The following is a 14,629-nucleotide window of genomic DNA, read 5'->3' on the forward strand; positions in this document are numbered from 1 at the left end:
AGGCCTATCTCCTTAGCAACAAAATTCAACAATAATTTAAATGGACTAAGAACTAAAATTTCTATTTGTTCAATCTTTGTTATTTTAACTTGGTGAACAATAGCACAGTTCCCTGGAGATGATAAAAAAAAAAATCCAGATATTTTCCCAGTCTGAATCATTTGAACTTAAATTTTCCTTGTGGGTTTTCTTCTGTGATATTTTACTATTCATGTTTGTGGTTAAATTGTCTAATTCATTGCATATGTTCATCTGACAAAATTAACTGAAATGGTTGGAGGAGAGAGATCTTGCTATAAATATCCCAACCTGGCTAAAGAAATAATATCATTGAGGATGGCACAATCAATGATTTTTAGCAAGTACAGTAGCCTTATAGATACAATTGCTAAGTTATTGATTAGATCAGATATAGATAGATAGATATACATATATCTATCATCTATCTATCTATCTATATATGTCTAAGATATGTCTGATATATATATATATTATTAGTAAGAGCATATATATGTATATATATATATATACATATATATATACATACATATATCTATCAGACATAAAACTGATTATGTATTGGGTCACTTTGAATGTTCCTAATAAGTATGGGGTCATTCCTTTTATCTTTAAGTTAACCTTCTGAGAGACAATTTCAGCATCCCTTTCCAATCAGGAATAGCAAACCTATTTTTATAGTGAGTCTTCTGTAATGTCATGCTGTTGTTTAAGAAAGTTAGTGAAGGCTGGGACTGTAGCTCAGTGGCAGAGCACTTGCCTCCCATGTGTGAGGCACTGGGTTTGATCTTAGCATCATATAAAAATAAACAAATAAAGGCATTCTGTCCATCTTTAACTACCAATTTTAAAAAAAAAAGTCAGTGGGTATTTATTGAGTGCCAACCTACTGTATGCTAATGTCATACCTCAATACTAGTAAGAATGCTAAAGGGAAAATGACAGCCAATGTTGCTTAGTGTTGAGAAAGCTAGGGAAAGCTTCCACAACCCCTGTTCCCCGCTGCCATGCACAGCCACAGTGTGCTGGGCAGCATCTCTGATGTGATCTCCACAGCTCACATGCATCCTCTAATGCTCTTATTAATAATAAGTCCATGCCACTTATTAAGGGCCAGACCTCTTGTCATACACTTCACAGTAATTCATTTAATTCTCTCTATAACCTTAGAAAGTAGCTACTCCATTTTATAGTACAGAAATTGCTAGTACTGTTCTGCATCAGTATATTTAAGCTATACTTAGGTCTGAGTTAGAAGTTCTTGTAATCCAGGTAGGAGCAGGTACATGTTCTAATAGAGGGATGCAGTGTGATTGATAAGAGAGAATCTGGTAAATCTTCGAAAGAGTAAATAGAACCAGATGTGTGACTGGATATGGACTCTGAGGAGAGGGGGCATGCCAAAGAGCTCCAGAGGTCACTAACTTTAAAGACCAATCAAATGATGGCATGCCCCCAGGCAGTGGGGTATTTGAGATGGGAAGCAGTTTAGGGGAAGTGGTCAGGAGTTCAGCTTTGATCTGACTAATCAAGGTGATGAAGTCAACTCCAAATTGATTGGTATAACCCACGGATGTGATGAAAGGGCAAAACAGTGTGGCATGGTGGTCAAGTCTAGGATTTAGAATGAAAACCTCTAGTGTCAGTGTTAGCACCTCCATGACCCCGTGTACTCTTATCCAAACCTGTTTTCTTACCTGTTACTGGGTTCCTATTATAATCAACAAAAGAAAATTTAGAGTTAAGGTGAGAAACCAAAGGTTAGACAGCTAATGAAAAGCAGATTCCAGGTCATAAACCTAAATGAACTATCTTTTAAAATGTGTAATCTGATTGCTATCTATTCTGGGAGAAAGGAATAATCACATTCTTAAGTCAGAGCTAGGAAGACCCTATCATGTCGTCCAAATCAGGACACTTTTGAGTAAAAGTGAGTGCTATTAATAAATACATTAAAAAGACAGGCATTCTGGTGCAATTGTGGAAGTCCAGGAAAGGAGTACAAATGATTACATTACTTGCAGCCACCAGAAGAAATACTTTTGAAATCCTGTTTGTAGAAACCACAGGTATGGTTTCCAATTTTGAATAAACATAATTCTGGGTGGAAGAGGGTATATTCAGGATGTGTTTTCCAGCTGGGCTCCTTGATCAGTCTCCTCTCATCTCTTCCTCAGCAGTGTTCCTCACCCCACAACTACCCCTTGGCCCACATATGACACTCAAACCACTGTGATTATTCATTTGTTTAGAAGGAAAAGGGGTGACTTCATTGCATTAATACATCTGGTGTTGTCTCCGTTGTCTGATATTTGCTCATTGCTGATTGCTGCCTGGTAGTTGCTCCGCTCTGCTGCTGATTGGTCTGCTGGCATAAAGTACCATGAAGAGTCCATCCATGCTGCTTACATCTATGTGATAGAGAACAGCAAGCACTATATCTACATTGAAGTAAGTCCTGCTCATGTCACACATTGTGCGAAACTGCCTGCCCAGAAATGTCACCGAGACCACAGGTTCAGGACCTGCCATATTAATATGTGGCAGGAACCACCTTCTTCAATTCTCTGTGAACTACCATTCATTAGAAAGGGTTTTCATTCCCAGAGTTTGTGTGCAGAGTATATGAGAAAATCTGGGAACACTGAGTTTAGTCTGGGAACTTTAATTGCACTTCAAAGTGAACATAAAAATAGTTCAGGGAACTTGGAAAACCCTGAGAAAATAAAAAGTCCCAATAATGGAAAAAATACATCAGAGTTCATCTCCCTTCCTTATTCTAACTTTTTTTCCCCATTGAATAAAATGGTTAAAGGGAGGTGGATGAACAGGAAAGAATCTTTATAGCTCTATTTTCTTTCTCCTTGAGTGCTTGCCTACTCCCTCTGCATACTGTGACAATTCATTAAAGACAAACAGCAAAGAATTGGAGCCTTATTTATTTTGCAGGCCTGGAGAAAGGAAAGGCTAATTTAAAATATTAGCAGGCTAAATGCAACATGATATCCTGACTGGGATCATGACATAAAGAACATTAGTGGGAAAATTAGTGAACTCTGTACAAAGTCTAGAGGATAGTAATGCCATTAGTACTATTGCCTTTGACAGTTGTACCATAGTAATTTAAGATGCTATAGCTGGCTCACTCTTTTTTAGTAGTTTTCATGTTGCCTTTTTTAAAACACTAGCATGGCATTAAATGGTGTCAGTAGTGTCATGTAGGTACACATGGTAATGCCATGTAGGTACCCATGATCTTGGACATGGGCCAGGTTGACATTCCTCTAGTCAAGGTAAGGTAGCATTCACTATATTCCTCCAAAAAGAAAAGAAGTAAAGGACATGACATGTGGCCAGTCTGTGTTCACAGCTGCGGAGGAATGCTAAACTCCTTTGTATTATGAATTAAGAAAACAAAAATATGGTTTAGTTGCCATTGGGATTTCATTTGCTTAATGCCCTACAGCAAACCACAGTCTCAAATGAGTTCCTGCACAGTGTCTTCCTATAAGTTTTTCTTCTCCTGAGGCATTTTGCAGATTTGTGTACTTTAAGTGTAAACATTTGTGAGTCATAAAAATGATAATGCTACAAAACAGAGGGTAATCATATTTTGAGTTATTGCTTCTAAATCTTCATACCTCAAGATGATTAACAAATATTGCTTCAAGATGATTGTCCGTAGAAATTACAGTTGCATTATAAGAATCTGGATTCTATTTGAACACATAACATTTACATTTAATTTTTGACATCCCCTTATGCAGCAACAAAATCTTTTCCACCATTATGATGATAATGCCATAGCTGAGTTTCTAGTAATAGTTTTAAAGGATGTTTTATAGATGCATGAATACCAGAAGTACTTAGAGAACTATTTCTTTTTCCATTTTATTAGTGTATATATGTATGTGTATATATGTGTATATATTATATATGTATATACATACAACATACTAACAAAAGAGATTTGAAAATACTTAAAATAGATGTTCAGGGATAATCAGAGGACTCATCCTCCAAAAAAAAAAAAGAGAGAGAGAGAGAGAGAGAAACAACATGAAAGTAAATTCAAGGAAATAATGGAGAAAGGTGTAGAGAATTAGATCTGTAGTCTACCTTGTTAAAAAAAAAAGTAAATTTAGCATGAGACAGGATGTTTATCAATATAGAATTTTTAATCATAAGCATTTATATAATATGTGTATCTGAAAGAAAAACTCTAATTCTGGAATATTCTATTTTCTAAGAATGTAATTTAAAAGTTTGAGGGTGAAGTAACAGTGCAGCCTGCCCCTTGAGGAGGGTGTTCTTAGTAATCAAGGACCTAGACTATGCATGAGACCCGGAATCAGATGGTTGTGCTTTGATTCTGTGTCATTTACTTTCCCAATGTAATTCCAGTGGTCAGAACACAGCTGCTGTGTGACACACTTTTTTAAAAGTACAAATGTGATTTTTATTGACTACATTTTCCTTAGACTATATGTAAACTACTAAGAAAGGAATGCCTTCGTGATGGCCCCATTTTTTTTTGCTCACAGAACCAATTTTTCATAAGCTGTGCTGATGACAAAGTAGTATTCAACAAAATAGGCGATGCAATCGCCCAGCGGATCCTGAAAGCGCACAGGTAATGTTTTGACTTTTATTTTGGGGAAGTTGTTGATGCAGATGTCCTTATTTCCTATGAACATGACTTTTCAAAGCCCATTTTTAAAGGGCTGTCATTTCCTGCTAGACTTGGAATGTGGTCCAGCCAGTGGTAGGTTGTTGTTTGCTTTAATCTGAGTCACTAAGAATTTTTGAGTCCATTTTGGTGGGACAAATAGGATGTCCAGTCATTTTTTCCTGGCCACACTCTTTCCCATGCATGAGATTTGTGGTTTGATTTATTTAATAGCAGACAGTGATCTATGTTCACTTATAAACAAAGCAAAATAAACATCTTTTGCCATGGATTATATTTAAATTCTTGTTCCCATCTGTCTTATGTCTTCAGCTCATGGGATTATTCCTTAAATAATAGTTTTATTGAGTTAGAATCCACATCCTAAGTAACCACCCACTTAAAAACTGTACAGTGTACCAATCTTTAGTATATTTCTAGAGTTGCACAACCATCACCTAATCAATTTTAGAATATTTTCATCATTCCAGGAAAAAAAAATGCCTTTGGTAGTCATCGCTTGTTGCTTTCTTTCCTGAGCCCCCTTAAAATTCCCAAATCTACTTTTGTTTTTTGTAGATGTGCCAACATGAGCATTTCCTATAAATGGAATCATTTAATATATTGTCTTTTATGAGTGATTTCTTATAGCTCATCTATGTCATAACATATCAGTGTTTTCATCTCTTTTTAATTCCAGCTACTATTCCATTATATGGATACACCACATTTTATTTGTCCATTTGGCTGCCATGAATAACATTGTTAGAGATGTTCTGTACTAGGCTTTTTCTTTTGCTTTGTTTTAGAGATTCACTGTGGTATGTACATATGTACATAGGAGAGTTCGGTCAGATTCATTCCAACATTTTTCACTTTTCCTATCCCTCTTTCCTCCTTCTTCTACTCCACTCTCTCTTCTGTTTTTTTATGGGATTCCCTTTCCCCCCTTTTTCTTTTGCTTCCCCCTCCCATAATTTTGGTCTCACTTCTGCATGTCAGAGACATCTTTAGTGGTTTTATGCAAACATGTTTTTGTTTCTCTAGGGGTAAAATTGCTGGGTCATAATGGTAACTCTCTGTTTGACATTTTAAGGAACTGGTAGACCTTCGTCCAAAGCAACTACACCATTTTACATTCCTACAGTGTATGAGCTTCAATTTCGCTATATCCTTGTGAATTCTTATTGTCTCTCTTTCCATTATAGTTATTCTAGTATGTATGAAATAGCATCCCAATGCAGTTTTAATTTGAATTTCTCTAATGATTAATGATGTTGAGCATCTTTTTGTGTGTTTATTGACCATATACGTATTACTCAGCTACCTTGCCCATTTTTATTGAGTTATTTGACTTTTTATTGTGGAATTGCCAGTTCTTTAAATATTCTAAATACAAGTCCAATATAGGATACATGATTTTCAAGTATTTTTTTCCCATTCCATGGGTCGTTTTTTTTTTTACTTTCTTGATGATATTGTTTGAAACATAGACATTTTAATATTGATGAAGCCCAAATTATCATTTTTTATTTTCTAAGAATGATCAGTGGGGTTGTGGCTCAGTAGCAGAGCACTTACCTTGCATATGTGAGGCACCAGGTTCAATCCTTAGTACCACATAAAAATAAATAAACAGGGGCCAGGGTTGTGGCTCAGGGGTAGAGCACTTGCCTAGCATGTGTGAGGCACTGGGTTTGATCCCTGGCACCACATAAAACTGAAAAAATAAAATAAAATAAAGGCATTGTGTCCATCTACAACTAAAAAGAAAATCAAACAAATAAATAAATAATCAAAATAAAGATATTATGTCCATGTAAAACTAAAAAATATTTTTAAAAAGAATAATCAGGATCAAGAAAATTTATACCTGTTTTCTTCTTATATAAGCTAAAAACTACAAAGTTATATCTTTGATTCATTTTGAATTATTTTGTGTATATGGTGTGAATTAGGGGTTCATCTTCATTCCTTTGCCTGTGGATGTGGAGTTGTCCCAGCTTTACTTGTTGAAAAGATCTTGAATTGTCTTAATATTTGAGAGTATTTCTTTATATGGCTGATTTTAGCTCTATGTAAAAGTAGCAGCCTAAGAAAGCAAAACCATTTGTTTCGTTAGTTTAAGTCATTGAATGCATCAGTGAAGAAATTAATTAAACATGTTATAAATACATATGTATGTATACATATTTGGGGATTCAAACATTTTTTTTTTTTACTTTCACTGTCATGTTATACCTTGATAACTTTCTTTCACATATTATGTGGTTATTTTTAGCTTAAAAATATAACTGTAACTCTCAACATTTTATATGATTCGTAGTTTATATTTCAGCATGATCTTGCTGAATCTTCACAAATAATCATGATAGTAGGTTATGTAGCCATTGCTGTTTTTCTCGTTGCTGCTCCCATTTTAAGAATTAAAAAACTGAGATTCAAGAGGTTGTATGACTTGTCTAGGCCACTAACAGCCTTAGGCAAAACCAGCTTTGAGCCCACCCTCGCACTTTTTTGACCCAGTGACTCCCCAATGCCATGTAACCCTAATTCGTAAGCGGTTAGGTATTTACCTAGGCAAGTGGATCGGTCCGCTGGGTTTTTTTCCCCACTTTGACCACTCATTAGATGCAGGCTGACCCCAAGGGGACAATCTTGAGTGAGGCAGGTCCCTTTGGCCTATGGAGGGCAACAGCTGGAGAAAGTCAGAGGCCAACCTCTTAGCAGCTGAGTGGTTGGCTGGGTTGATCCTACGGTGAGGAGTTATAGGCAGCAACTATAGTATCCACCCCATACTACAGGGTGCATAGTGGATCTCACCCTCGACTGCACATCGAAATCACCTTTGGACCTTTACAAAATTACAAAGAGCTAGACTCAACTCTAAGCTTACTAGACCAGAATTTCCAGGAAGAGAGGTGCAGTCACCTGAATTTTATAATGCTCCAAAGATGACTGCAGGGCATGACTACGATTGTTTTTGTCTCATCTAGAATAGCAGACACAGCTATGAATATTAATGGTGGCCTGTGTTTTAAAGGTAACCTTTATGCCTTGCCTTCTCATATGCTTTTAAAAGAGATTCCTCCTAGGATCTGTTTCTGAAATGACTTAAAAACAGCCTTGTTTATAGTTAAACATACATGTACATCCAGAGATTTCTTGCATTCCTTGCCAGTCTTCCAATTTTATGGGGTGATTTATGTTTAATTTACAAATTTGCATTATTTTTCTATCAACTCTTGCATTTTGTTGATGCAGGTACATCTGCTTTATTTATGAAGCACGTTTGGTAAAGAAAAAATGTTAGGAAATTAGAGTTAGTCACAGACATACGTTAAGCTGACAAATGAGTTCATTGAGCTGAGCAGCACATCATGAATTTTGGAACTGTAATCAGCTAATAAGTAGGGAAAGATGCACTTGAGTTATTTTTATTTCCCTATAAGTGTGTGGTATAATGAGAACCTGTAAGATTTGTTTTTAAGGGTTTGGGAGCCTGAAAGAATATTTTTCTTTGCCATATTAATTTGTCTCTAAAAATCTGGACTTCTTCTAAAATCATAAAATGCTAGCATTTCAGGGTGGGAAGGAACTTTAAAATATTTTCTAATCCCAAGAGCTGCTCCTGAAAGAAAAAAATTCTGTGATGAAAGAGTATGGTAAGTTGTAGATGATATCTCATGCTTGGAGGTTCACAGGGCACATTAAAGACTGGCAACTTCAAACTTTCCTTGTAGAAAATTGGATATGAGCGCATCCTATTTCAAATTAGCTCTGATTTCTCAACAGTCTCACTTTCTGTAACAATTTCAAACTGGCACAAGTCTTACACATGCAGATTTTCAACGGACACACACAGACACCATGAAAACACATTTTCTCCTTTTCTCTTCATTTTCACAGTATTGTTCCTCTTCTGTGGTAATTGCCACTGTAAAACATTTTTTCACTTAATAACTTGAATGCTGTGAGCTTGTAATTCTTAGGCAAAGTCAAAGCCGAGTTTTAAAGCTCATCCTGCTGGCTACCTGCAGTGGGGCATCTCCTTTTCACTAATTAGGGGTCTGGACATGTCATCTCCAAGCTTACCCCCTCTTCTCTCATAGAGTTCTCTGTTTTCTGCTCTTCTGAGACTCAGAAATTCCCTGCCAAAGTCACATTCTTAGCAACAAGTATAATTTTGGCTGTTGAAAAAGAAGAATCCACATAGCAGACAGAAGGAAATGACAGTCAGCAGTCAGCCAGGCCTGACCAAGGAATGCAGATCCTCTTCCAGGTCCCTCCCTCCGGAATCTTATGTTGCCAAATCCCTCAACTGGTCTGAGTCTTTCTTTTTCTGCCAGTGTTGGAACCTAGACTCACACCAGTTCCCTTAAGCAATTTTTTCGCTCCCCTCACTTCCTTCTGGTTCCTTCTTGATAGCCATAATTCTTTATAGAAACTGGTTTTTACAAAGCCTCCCTGTTCTGATCCATGACCCAGAGTTTGAACTAAGAGCATCATGGAAATCACTACAGAAAACATGTCTGATCAAATAAGGAAAAGAGTCTTAGAGTCGAGACCAGCTCCCCATCCACTTCCATCTTAGACAGCTCAAATGAGACTGGAAGTCAGGAAGGGGAAATCTAACCCATTATCTAAAATCAACTGTTTCATCCTCTGTTTGAATAAGTCAAAAGACACAACAGGGCCAACTGATCCAGATAGAAACATTTTAAAACACTGTGTGCCATGAACAAATGGCTTCTGAGGATAATCTCAGATCTTTACTTATAGAAACTTGACAGGCATCATTTTTCTGCACTGGTAGAAAGTCAGGAAGTGTGACAGTATATTTCATATTGTGATCACCAAAAATTTGACATATACAATGAAATTAGGCACTTGACTTAATGTCTCTGTGTTTTTATAGTAAATTGCATTTAAAAAAACACTATTAAGCTCTATGAAAAATATTTAGTTGTTAAAATTGCTCATATCCTGCCATGGTTCTTGTAACTGTGAAAGAGCTACGGTTTGCCCATAAGTAGGTAGTCTGAGGAATACTCTCTAAGAAATCTAAAATTATTGGGGTGTCACATATTTGGAGACCTAGGTTCTCTCCAACTCTGTTATCCACAGATATGTGACATTTTGAGTGTATCTGGTTGTTTTTCAAACACTCTGTTTCTTCACCAACAAAGAGAATGATAAAAAAATATCATACATATGAACATAGGTGAAAGTAGTTTGTAAATTGTTAAGTATCAAATGTCAGAAATTATTATAATTCCAGGACATTTATCATCTGGAAATATGTTTTGCACTGCTGATGCAAACAAAGATAAGCAACATTTGAATCAGAATTAATAATTAGGCTAGAAACAGAAATATTTTAATTAAAGAGATCTTTAATTATTATTTGTTTTAAATCCTTGAGTGGATATGCAGAATAAGAAAACCTTGCTTTGGTTTCTTACCTCTGGCTCTTGTGCAGGTGTAGGAACGTGATTGACACTTGTGGTGCTGGGGATGTAACCCAGGGCCTTGTGCATTCTGGGCAAGCTCTCTACCACTGAGTGACATCCCACTTCTGTTGAGATGTGTCCTGTCTAAAATTATAGCAGATCATTCCTCAGAGTCCATTTTTGGATTTCCCCATCATTGATTTGATAACACACTCCCCAAAATTATAAGGTAAAAGGTATTCTGAAGCATGAGTTCACTTTTGTTTTAATGTTAGACACTATATACTTTGTTGTTCTTGGAAGCTTCCTAATTGTAATCACTGGTTGTTAATTAAATAGAAATGTTACCAAATTGTTTTTGAGTCTTTCCATATAATAGGTGCTTGACATGTCTTGCTTCATCTAATCTTGAATGAAGATTGGATGCAGAATTATCCCCATTCTACAGATGAGGCAGCTGAGGCCAGGTGAGGTTTGTTAACCTCCCCCAAGTCATATGGCTATGGAATGGGAACAGCTAGCTGCAAACTAGATCTTCAGTTTATACTTTTCACCTGTAAATTAAAAAACAAATTTAAAAAAAAAAAAAAAAAAAACTTCTTTCCTGTCAAGGAACATAGAAATTCTCTAATGTTAAGCTTCCCAGAAATCTATGAGAGAGAGATTTTATCTCAATATTTTAAAATCAGATCAGTGTTTTATTTTTTAAAGTAATTGCTTGATAGATTTTTTTTTAAATCTCTTAGGTTTAAAGAACATCTATATCCTATAATTTCCACATCCTATAATTTTGTACCAAACTGAAAAGACATGTTGGGCATGTTACAGAAGAACTATCTTAAAGAAATTTAAAATGCAGTTATTATCAAAAGAATTTAAAAAACATTTTAACTATACTAGTTGCTAGCTTCACATTTTTTTCTTGTGAGATATCTTTTAAGCTCTGATAACATTCCTAAAGAGGTTACATTGGGGCACAGATGACAACAGATCATGACAGGAGAACTTTTGATTTAGATCACTTAGTGTTTTTATTCTATTCCAAAAATTATACAAATGATCATTTCAGCAGATAGATGAAAAAAAAATTAGCACAGGGCAGGGGCCAGCAATAATTTTGAGCTGAGCACATACTCTGGCAGAGAAAGAAAGGAAGGCAGAAACTCTTTAAAAAGAGAGCGGAGAGAATGAAAACTGCTGGGCCAAACTGGGTTTAATAAAAGGTTTTGTAGAATCTTAGTTGAGGGCCGCTAGGGATATGTCTGCCAAAGGCTATCAAGTCCAAGGTGAAGCCTAAGTCAAACATGCTGGACTAACCCAGCATCCCCCAACATTCTTACACTCTAAAGCTTGCCATTTTCAAAAGACAAACAGTGAAAAAAAATGTCTGTGAACAACATACCATACATCATAGTCAATAAAGTCACACATTTAATAGGTAAAGTCAGTGCTAAATGAGGCCAGCATTTCTAGTGGACTAGCAATGGTTTTAGCCAACTCCCTCAAGTACAGATGAGAACACTGAAACCCAGAAAGATTTACTGCATTTTAAAAGATTTGCCAATCACAAAATCAAAGGGTTATGTCCCAAACCACTGATGCAAGTCCAACATAACTGATACCACCATGATATAAAGTTCTCCCAAGAGAAAAACGCCAACCACAGTTTTTTCTGGTTTCTGAAGGCGTTCATTGCTGCAATGTCTACGACAATGAGAGAATTCACAGCGGCTCTTGAGTCTAAGTAATGAAATATGACCAATAAATCTTAATTCTCAAAAAAAAAACAAAAAACGTATCTCGCCACTATAGAGACACATTGAGCTCCCTTGGGGTTTTCTTACAGATCCTGAGACTTGATTGTGAGTGGATCCAGCTTCTCCTCACTGCTATTCATCCTGCACAGGGATGTGGGGGTGAGGGGTGGAGGAGGAGGTGGTTTGACAGGAGACACCAAGAAAGGGATGTAGAGGCCTGTCACCACGGTGACCCATCTACATGGAGAGTTGTTTCTCTGCTTTTAAAGGTGCAAGCAGCATTACAGCAATCACAAGACTTAGAAAATATCTAAAAAAAATCACTTTGTCTGTTTTCTTTTTTGTCCTTATTGATATATATATATATATATATATATATATATATATTTTTTTTTTTTTTTTTATTTTCTTGATTGAATCACCTCCTTTTTTTTTTTTGTCCCTATAACTTACGTGAATTTCTAGCTCATGCCCTATTTCCACACAATAAGAGGAAATTTCCTTTGGGCATTCTTGATAAAAGTGGCCAGATTCAGTGATTTCTCATTATCTCTGCTCTGCATTCTGTCAGTGAGGGTGCTGCCGCTGCCTCCCCACCTCCCCCGCCCCCATCCTTGGTGTAGATGCTAAGGAGCTGTGGATCTCCAGGAAGGGACTTTCAGATCTTGGCACTGATATCTCAGATTTATTCTGGCATCTGCTTAATGTCACTCAAGGACTTCTGCCTTCTCCTTTCAGAGCTGCCTTTGTGCCCCATCTCCTGTAGGCTGCCAAATCACATGAGCTGGTGGGCTGTGCTCTTGATTTTGTTTGGGCTTCACCTGGAAGAAAGGCTTAGCTTCTCCTGGTTCTCATATCCTCAGGGAATGGGGTTCTGTTTTCCTGGAACTCTGCCTGAGGTGATAGGATAGAATCTCTACACTATCTCACCCTTTACCTTTTTTCCCTGCAGCTTCAGCTCAGAGAATCTCTTGCTACTTGGCAAAGTCTAGGAGGTTGACGTTTTTGTGGCTTGGTTCCTTGATGAGGGTGCCACCCTAGAAGCAATGCCTGCTTCAGAGCTCCAGGCCCAGAACTGGGAAGTTAACACACCTGAGGGAAATCGTTCATGGTATTAGCTGCCACGTTTGCATTGTCTAATCATTGTAACTTTGCATGGGGGCCATTGTTAACACAGCTCAGAAGTATTTTGCTACTGATCCATCATCATGGTCATCTTTTTAAAAATTTATTTTTAGTTATAGATGGACACAATACCTTTATTTTATTTATTTGTTTTTATGTGGTGCTGAGGATCAAAACCAGTGCCTCACACATGCTAGGTAAGTGCTCTACCACTGAGCCACAACCCCAGCCCTCATGGTCATTTTTAGTGGCTGCAAGATGATCATTCCAGTGAGTGGCTATATCATAGTTAATCATCTGTTATTGAACATTTATTTCCAATTTTTAGCTCCTAACTTGTAACCATGAGAACTAGTGAATTTCTAAAGAAAGACATATTTTAACAAGAAGCTTCAGAGTACAATTTTATAAAATTGTTCTAAACTCAAGTGGATGAAGCAGTTGCCTGCCTGGTGCATAGTTACTCGTGGCTTATTGCCCACCGGCTCTTGACTTGCTTTTAGGATCATAAACACTTTTGCACATTAGGGGCTGGGGTCCTGAGCCTAAGCAGAGCCCTGTTGTTTGCATAATCCCAGTGCCATGAGGATGCAGTGTTTCAGGAGACTAGCAGCTGCAACTCTGTGGATGGGATCAGGGAGGCAAACTGGACATAGTGCCACACAGAAAGTCCTCTTTTCTGGCTTTCCTTCAACCACAGGTTTATGGTTTGAAATTCCAGAGCTCTATTTTTTTTTTTTTGACAGCAATGAAAATCTAGTTTCTACTGGTTAGTTTAACCCATTTTGTCATATCGTTCCAGAAGTGGAATGCCTATAAAAAAATGTAGTATATAATGAATAATTATAAGAATACAATTATGATATAAGTAACAGAATTATGACATTAATTAATATAATTATAATTTTAATTAATGTTAATGTGATACTAAAAAAGCTCTAGATTATGATTTCCAACCTATTTTAATGCACCTCTGCAATTTTGCTGAAATATTTCTGGAATTAAAAACCTGGGACTTGGTGGATTAAAATTTTTATCTGTTAGCCAGGCACCGGGGTACATGCCTGTAATCCCAGCAATTCAGAAGGCTGAGGCAGGAAGATCACAAGTTCCAAACCAGCCTCAGCAACTTAACTAGGCCCTAGGTAACTTAGAAAGACCCTGTCTCAAAATAAAAAAATTAAAAAGCGCTGGAAATGTGTCTCAGTGGTTAAGCACTTTGGGCTCAATCCGCAGTACCAAAAAATGGGGGGCGGGGATTACAAATAACTGTATTATAAACAGCAAAGGACTTGATATGATCTGAAGCTAAACAAGTCCTAAAAATAAGAAAATGTGAATATTCTGATTCTTATGAATGACAGTTTGCAAGAATGTTTTATAGAATTTTATAGGACATAGTTAACATTCTACATATGAGAGCTCCATTTTTCATGACATTTTTGCTTTTAAAAGACGAAAGGATAAAGTGAAACTGTCTTACAAACACCTTCACAAAGATCAAGTACCACTTCTAGGATTTTTCCAATAAGCCTGAAAAATGACTTATATGAGTCAGTATATATATATATATATATATATATATATATATATATATATATATATAT

The 14,629-nt window shown here is 36.6% G+C and overlaps 1 protein-coding gene across 8 annotated transcripts in view; it reads left to right on the top strand.

The window, feature by feature from the left end:
• The window catches only part of Pld1 (phospholipase D1), a 208,105-nt gene that overhangs the window by 153,568 nt on the left and 39,908 nt on the right, over positions 1–14,629 (top strand). For 7 of the 8 annotated variants that reach the window (XM_015494265.2, XM_048814297.1, XM_015494268.2 and 4 more), the window contains 2 exons: positions 2,359–2,469; positions 4,563–4,651. In XM_015494265.2, the coding sequence (XP_015349751.1) occupies positions 2,359–2,469; positions 4,563–4,651 (200 nt within the window). The remainder of the gene's footprint in view (positions 1–2,358; positions 2,470–4,562; positions 4,652–14,629) is intronic. The other variant, XM_048814295.1, reaches the window with a different exon arrangement.

This window comes from Marmota marmota, unplaced genomic scaffold, assembly GCF_001458135.2.
Source record: "Marmota marmota marmota unplaced genomic scaffold, marMar, whole genome shotgun sequence".
In the NCBI taxonomy this organism is placed as follows: domain Eukaryota; kingdom Metazoa; phylum Chordata; class Mammalia; order Rodentia; family Sciuridae; genus Marmota; species Marmota marmota.